Genomic DNA, 8,044 nt, shown 5'->3' on the forward strand with positions numbered 1-8,044 from the left:
AAAAAAAAAAAGGGGGGGAGAAAAAAAGAAAAATGGTCTGGTTACTTTATATGCTCAGTTGTTTGCATGAACTGCTTTCTTTACTTTTTTAACCTAAGTGTGTTCCATAGACTGTCTCCTAACCTCTGATTTGTGGATTTATGGATTGTATATGAATTTTTTTTAAATATGTAAGAAAATATATAAAGTCAGAGTACAGATACTCTGTAATGCTATTGAACTTCACATGTGCCATGTTTTGCCTATATATCTAGATCTACATCTAGTTTTTTGTTTGTTTTAAGGAATGTGAGCCAAAGTTTTATTTGTTCATTTCTTACATTTGAAGTACTCTGCAACGACTTCCTTGGCCTGAGATTCTTTGCTATAGAATTACATGCAGTTTCTTATTAACATTTAGAAATTCATGAAATTCTTAATACTAGTCATAGGGAAGCTTTAATAATTATGTCTTTAAAATGTGATTCCCATAGGCTTAGCTCCTGTAGCATAGTGGTTACGGTGCCAGCCACATACACGAAGGTTGGCAGGTTTGAACCTGAGCTGGGCCAACTAAATAGCAGTGACAGCTGTAACAAAAAATAGCTGGGTGTTATGGCAGGCACGTGGAGTCCCAGCTACTTGGGAGGCTGAGGTAAGAGAATCACTTAAGCCCAAGGGTTTGAGGTTGCTGTAAGCTGTGATGCTAGGGCACTCTACCGAGTCTCACTCAACAAACTGAGACTCTGATACAAAAAAAAAAAAGATTCCCATAATTAAAATTTGTTGTAGCCATTTTCAGGAATCTTTACTTTAATTTCCTTCAGCCTCCTAACATGACTTTACTATTGCCAGCTTTTTAAAACTTTCTGCAGAAACACTTTCACCTAATCACATTGATTGGCTGGCTTTAGATCTTTGAATTTTTTAAATTAAAGCAATTTGCCTATTGACTGAAAATAAGTTAAATGGAAAGAAAAGTGATAACTGGCAGAATACACCAGTCCTGAAAGGGACATGGCATAGAATGCAGGTTCAGTCTAGTCAGGGAGAGAGATCTGTGACATCAAGGTGACATCTCTGGTAGTGAGTAGAAGCCAGGGTGAGGCCAGGGAAGAAGCTGCTGGGGAGGAGGCAGCAGGGTGGAAAGGGAAGAGGCCACCCAGTTCACTAGCTTTCACCTTGGGACAGCTTTAAACATCTTTCTGGGCTTCATCTCAGAAAGGAAGATGCCGCGGTGGTGGTGCTGATCCCCCGAGCTGCTTCCCACCTACGATGCCCAGTGTGGGCCCTGACCCTGCAAAGTGCTCGGGCTTGCTGAGTGGTCTGCACTGTGTGCTGGCAGTGGACTGCAGTCTGCATGAAGGGGACCACAGCGGGGAGGGCCCTGAGCTGGGCTTTTGCAGACGGAGTTGGCCAGACGGGAGCCAGAAGGAGGAAGCATGCATGGTCAGTGTGTACAGTGCATCCCAGAGGGACCGAGGAGACTATCTCAGATGACTTTTAAATCTGTGTACGGGGACAAGACCTCAGTCTTTTTAGGATGTTTTGATCTTTTCCAGTTTAGTATCAGTATCTAGACAAGAGCAGGAGTGAGAACCCTACTTCAGCAGCTTGCATGCCTCCTGGGGAGTGTTGTGTGTTCTTCAGGTTCTCATCTTTCTCCTTAACTTTTCCTGCTCCCTTCCTTCTCTTTCATCTTAATGATCTTATTCTCACCCCACCCGCAATAACTTAAACTTATCCACATCTGCATCTCAGTTGGGCCAGCAACACCCAGTGCTGCTTGTTATACACCTATTCTTGGGTGTTGGGTTTGAGGGACTTAGTTGATGGAATACCTGTCTCATTTACAGGTCTTGGGTGTAAGACCACGTCTTTGAGACGTGTCATCCTTAGTTTTAAAAACTAATTCCAGTCATGTCCACTGTGTGGTGCTCTTGCATCAGGAACAAATTCTGAAACTAGTTGTATAGGAGTTCAAAAACATTTACAAGTCCAGAATGACAAAAATAGAAAATGGAGTGTGTTAATTTGCTGTAGTTTGGGTTTCTGTGAGTAACGACTTCTGGAGTCACATTAATCATGCAACAATTTATTTTAACTTTTGAGAAAATTTACTGGAGGATAAACATTGATTTGGACCCCAAGATAGGGAGTGGAGAAAAGGGTATGGAAATCTCCTGATCTACTCCCTGTCAGAGGAGAATCTGCCTGGAGAGGTTCCCACCTTCTCCATGTGTTGTGGAGGCGCTGACTTGAGGGCAGGGGGGGCTAACCTGCTACATCAGAAATGGTTCTTCAAAATTCTCAGGGGCGGGCCAGGCGCAGTGGCTCACGCCTATAATCCTAGCACTCTGGGAAGCTGAGGTAAGTGGATTGCCCTGAGTTCCAGCCTGAGCCAGAGTGAGACCTTGTCTCTAAAAATAGCCAAGTGTTGTGATGGGCACCTGTAGTCTCAGTTACTTGGGAGGCTGAGACAAGAGAATCTCTAAAGTCCAAGAGTTGGAGGTTGCTGTGAACTATGACACCACAGCACTCAACCGAGGGCAACAAAATGAGACTGTCTCAAAAAAAAAATTCTCAGGGACAGGTGGTGGCTTGAGAACACAGAGAACAACATTTTAAACCACAGGTTGACAGCATGAAAGTCCCGTGTGGACAGTTTTCTCCAGCGTTGTTTTGTGATTGCCTAGTGGAAGGCATCTCTGTTGCAGAAAGAATTGGGCTTTCCTTTGCCCTCGTGGAAATAGAAACACTTAGGTTGTTCTCCTGGGAAGTTTTGTCTACATCTATGAATGAGGGGTACGTTTGTTAGTGTTTTGTTCTCAGCCTGTTAGCAAAGCTTATCACTTTCATCTTAGTTTTAACCTGGGCATGTAAAGATAAGAATCTATACAGTGGAACCTCTGTAAGTTGACACCCAAAGGACTGTAACAAAGAAACTGGTTAATACATGGAGGTGGTCAATGTAAGTAACTGGGCCTACTGTACTGAGTACATGTGGTCTATGTAGGGAGGAGGTCAACTATGGAGTTTCTATTGTATTGTATTTAAATAGTAAAAAGCACTCGAGTTGATGATGGTCACCACCCAGAAGAGATATAGGAATTATTGTAAATTATAAATTATTTCCTAAGGACTGGACCCAATATGATTCTATAACCAGAAGAACAAGCTGGGAAAAAATTAAGATGTTTTAATCTGGATGGCCGGGCACAGTGGCTATGCTTGTAATCCTAGCACTCTGGAAGGCTGAGGCTGGTATATTGCCTGAGCTCACGAGTTCGAGACTAGCCTGAGCCAGAGCAAGACCCCCATCTCTAAAAATAGCTGGGCATTGTGGTGGGCGCTTGTTGTCCCACCTACTTGGGAGGCTGAGGCAAGAGAATTGCTTAAGACCCAGGAGTTTGAGGTTGCTGTGAACTGTGATGCCACAGCACTCTACTGAGGGCAACAAAGTGAGACTCTGTCTCAAAAAAAAAAAAAAAAGAAATTAAGGCATTTTAACTGGATAAATAGGGATTGAGAGAGAACATCATTGGACAATTTTATAATCATAAAATGTGTGGATTAGAGGAACACTGGTTTCGTCAAATATTAGAATAGAGGGTATTATAGGTTACCCTAGAGACGGTATCAACATAAATACAGGTGAATTCCTAGAAGTTTGTCCTGAGTTGTGAGTCAGCTACACAAAGAGCTATACTGTTGGTAACTTTGAAAAATGATGTCAGGAGAGATGGCCACTGCCTCTTAAACTTGTCCCAGCTGACGTTAAATAGAGATTCTGGAAGGGAAAGTAAACAAAGGTTGAGAGTTGCCATCTGTTCTTCCCTTTTAAGGTCTGTTATTCTTATGACCTAAGGTAATTTTAAAATATACTCTTTATTATCTCTTTTTAAAAGTTTCTCATTTAAAAGATATTTGAGTAATTAAGAACTTTGGTATTTTCACTTTTGATGCCTGTTGCTGATAGTCCCTTCTCTTCCCTTTGCAGGTTTTCATCTCTGTGAACTGCTTAAGCACAGATTTCTCCTCTCAGAAGGGCGTGAAGGGGTTGCCTCTGAACATTCAGATTGACACCTACAGTTACAACAACCGCAGCAACAAGCCAGTGCACCGGGCCTACTGCCAGATAAAGGTCTTCTGTGACAAGGTGAGACGGGGCAGGGATGTGTAGAGTAAAGGGTTTGAAACATACTCTTCCTCACAGAAAAAGACCAGGGCCTCTGATATTTAACATCAAAATGACAGTATTGCTGCTTGTATAAAATAGTTTATTTTAAATGAGCAATTATTGCTTTAGCCTTGCAAAGACACATTAAATAGAGATGAAAAATTACATTTTCGGGTGGTGCCTATGGCCCAAGGAATAGGGCACCAGCCCCATATACCGGAGGTGGTGGGTTCAAACCTGGCCCTGGCCCCCCAAAAAAATAAATAAAAAATTGCATTTTAACTGAAAGATTAGAAGGGTTGGTAAATATGTTTTGCTGAATGGGTCTTGTAAGGGCACTGTGCACACAGGTTGCAGAATCTGTCGGCACGTAAAGATAAGAATGATGATCGGTGATGTGCTCAGCTGGCCAGATCCATGCAGTCTGGACAGTCCAGTGTATTTTGAGGGCTGTGAGAACTGGGAAGCAGCTGTGGATTGGCCCATTGAACTAAGATTGAACAGGATTTTAACTTTTCCTACTCAAAAATATTGGACTTGTTTGTTTATTTTTATGGCTGGGTATACTAGTTTCCTGTTGTTGTTGTTAGCAAATTACCCCAAACTTAGTGGCTTAAAATAATACTAATTTATTACCTTACATTGTGTAGGTGCAGAGGCCTGACATGGGTCTCATTGGGCTAAACTCAAGGTGTGGACAGGTTGCATCCTTCCTGAGGCTCCAGAGCAGTGGTTCTCAACCTGTGGGCTGCGACCCCCAGGAACTGTATTAAAGGACCGTGGCATTAGGAAGGTTGAGAACCAATGCTCTAGTGGGAAGTCAGCAGCCTTGCCTTCTCCACCTTCCCACAGCTGCCCACAGTCCTGAGCTTGTGGCTTCTTCCATCTCAGAGCCACATTGGCTGGTCAGGTCTCATGTCACATTGCCCAGTGTCTGTACTCTCTCTGACATCCTCTCTCTGACTCTCCTGCTCCCTCTGCTGCTTTGAAGGGCCTTGTGATTATTACCTTGGGCATGCATAAACGACCTAGGATAGTCTCCCTGGCTCCCAGTCAGCTGATTAGTGGCCTTACTCCCTGTTGCCTTGGAAATGACCTGTTTCCAGGCTCTAGATCAGGAGTTGAGCATCACTGGAGGCCCCAGGAGCTTCCATGGTGATGACTCACAGCCGGCAGGGAGTGGGGATTGCTGGCCTGCTCAGATTTCTTCCCTTCTCACTGCAGTCCTCTTTCCAGGCAGAAGAGAACCTGAAGAGAAACTTTCGAATATCCATGTTCTTTTTCTACAAATCTAGGGATAAATTAAAGTTAATAGTTCAATTAAAATTTTTTTTTTCACATCTGCTGTTTTTAAAAAACTGCCATGTCTTTGTATTAATTTTCCTTGGCATTCTTTAGGATTACTAAGTTCACTTTTTGAACTACGGAAATGACTGGTTTTCATCAGAGCAGGTGGCCAACAAGTTGATCCCTGCCATAGGTACCTGCACCAGTGCCACCTCCAGGGCCCAGGTGTGGGACATTCCATCTGAGATGGCACTGTCAAAAGATGCTTACCAGAGGGCAGTTCCCGCATCAGGGACTTCCTCTGTTCAGTACCATCACCTCTCAGGGCACCTCTTCACTTGTCAATGGGGAAAGACCACATTTTCCATTTCTAATCTGTCATGAACTTCTGTAAAATACAGTGAAAATTTAGATGAATTGCTAGAAGAGCAAAATGGCACATAGTCATATAGACTCTAAGCCCCAGTTATTCATTTTTTGATTCAGTAGACATAAAATTATTTATCTAATTGCTTTCCAAATGCTTACTCAGTTTCTGGCATATCCTTTCTCAGATTTAACAGTTGTGGGCTTCCACATGAGAGAAAATCTCAAACTTAAGAAGGGGGAGGTGGGAAAGGGGTTTAGTAGCTTCCCACCCATGGGTACAACCCCGTGGATACGTGACACACTCCCTGGCTATAGGGAAAACTAAAACTCTTGATTTTACCCATCATGTGTAAATTATGTAACCCAATGGTTTATAACCTCATAGTAATCTGAAATTTTTAAAACGAAAAAAAATTGTGAGCTGATACTGGTCCACACATCACCCTTCGAATGTTGCTGTGCAGGGGTTGTCAACATGACTTAGCATGACTGGGGTTTTCCATATCAGATGGTAAAAATGGTACAGCCAGGTTTGAAGGGAAGGGAAAGTATTGATTTATGCTCTTAAACAAGTTTGGTTTTGATATTAAGACTTTTCTTTCGAGGGAGCCTCCAATGTCGGTAGCTGGTTGAGAGAATAAAACACAGGAAAAGTTTCATGACTTGTCCAAAGTTACCTTAGCAATCAGTGGTCATGCAAAGTTGAGAAAGTTATTTTTACTATGGGAGTACTTTAAAGCCACGTATTAGTATATGCTGCGGAGCAGAATGCCTTTCCTCCAACCTGCAGAGTTGAATGTGGTTTGGGATGTCACGTGACTTCCAATTCTGGTGTTGCTGTTTGCCTGCTGTCTGTTCACTCAGCTCCTGTGTAGCAGGTCACAGTATGTGAGGTTTGGGACAGTGTGTTAAGTGTGCAGGCCCGAGTCAGTCACGGTGTTCTCATCACTAGTGTATAAGCTCTGGAAAGTTGGTACAAGAAATCACACATAGCCACGGTTAGGAACGAGGCATCTGCCTCTAAGGGTGCTTTGTGTGGCTAAGTCAGTAACTCCGTACCCTCAGCCTTTGTGAGTTATGGCTTCCTTTGTGAAACCCTTAACAATATTATTTTTTTCCTACCTCCTTTGGTATGTAATCCTAGAGATGTACATGGAGATGAAAGTTACTGATCTAATCTCTCATTTTCTGCCCTTATGGCATATAGAAGAGGTAATAAGCATTGCATAATAGCAGGGCTTTTAAGGTGAAATTATACAGCAAGTTTTCATCCCTAGTTTTTAATCTTAGAGTTATTACAGGTTGATAGAAAATCCTACACGATAAGAAAATATGATCTATGAATTGTGTGTAATTAATTTTCAAAGTCCTTGAACCTTTCAACTGCATGAAACCCCATGTGACCCGACACCCTTGATCTTGTGCATCTGGTTAGGACTTTGGTGTCCTCCCTTTCTGATTGTGACCGCTGCCCTGTTCCAGTTTGTCCTGCACTGCCTCTTCTCTGGAGTGTGCCACCTGCCTTCTTGATCTTGTCCTTCAAGATTTGACTCACCTGTTGTTTAGTGCCTGTCAATTCACTGCCCTCTGCAGGGTCTTAAATCTCTCACATTTTACTTTATTTTATCTGGTCTATGTTTGCAGTAAGAAACTAAAATAAACATCTTATGTTATCCTGTAGGGCTATTTGTATGATTTTTCTCTCCTGAACTGAAAGTTGTATCAGCGCTTTACTATGAGTTGCTTAACTAGTTTGATAAATGGAATTTTCTTTTATTATAGAAAAAGCACCAACTTAGCACTTTTTTAGAGAAAGTGGGAGCAGATATTGCTTCTATAGCCAATGGAAATGTGGCAGCTTCTCTTTCTGTAGCTTGTGTCTCTAGTCCATCCTAATAGAGAAGAATTTCATTGACATTCCTCCTTAGGAGATTTTTTTTCTTTCATCAGAGTAATCTTCATCACAGCTGTAACTAGAAGCATATGTTACGGATTAACATTTTGGAATGATACCTGCTGTGATTGCCCAAGCCGTCTCTTTAGTTGTTGACTGAGAGAGTCAGAACTGCTTAGGTTTAAATGGTTCTCTGTAATGCCAAGGACTTCCTTTAATATTTTTTTTCATTGTGTGCTTACTGGTGATGAATTCTTATGGGTTTCTGTGTCTGAAGTCTTTATGTCATCATCTATTTTGAAGCTCTTTCTGCTGGGTATAAAACTCTAGGTTAA

At 42.2% G+C, this 8,044-nt stretch overlaps 1 protein-coding gene and 1 non-coding gene across 2 annotated transcripts in view; one reads left to right on the plus strand and one right to left on the minus strand.

Annotated features, from left to right (window-relative positions):
- Positions 1-8,044, plus strand: part of GRHL1 (grainyhead like transcription factor 1) — a 53,810-nt gene that overhangs the window by 33,549 nt on the left and 12,217 nt on the right. The window contains exon 9 of the mRNA XM_003787385.2: positions 3,980-4,138. Coding sequence (XP_003787433.1) covers positions 3,980-4,138 — 159 coding nt within the window. The remainder of the gene's footprint in view (positions 1-3,979; positions 4,139-8,044) is intronic.
- On the minus strand, positions 764-890 carry LOC111724402. Its single transcript, XR_002772700.1, has one exon. It is a non-coding gene; the product is annotated as a small nucleolar RNA SNORA33 (small nucleolar RNA).

The sequence above is a fragment of the Otolemur garnettii genome, unplaced genomic scaffold (genome assembly GCF_000181295.1).
Source record: "Otolemur garnettii isolate 467f Iridium unplaced genomic scaffold, OtoGar3 scaffold00022, whole genome shotgun sequence".
Classification (NCBI taxonomy): Eukaryota; Metazoa; Chordata; class Mammalia; order Primates; family Galagidae; genus Otolemur; species Otolemur garnettii.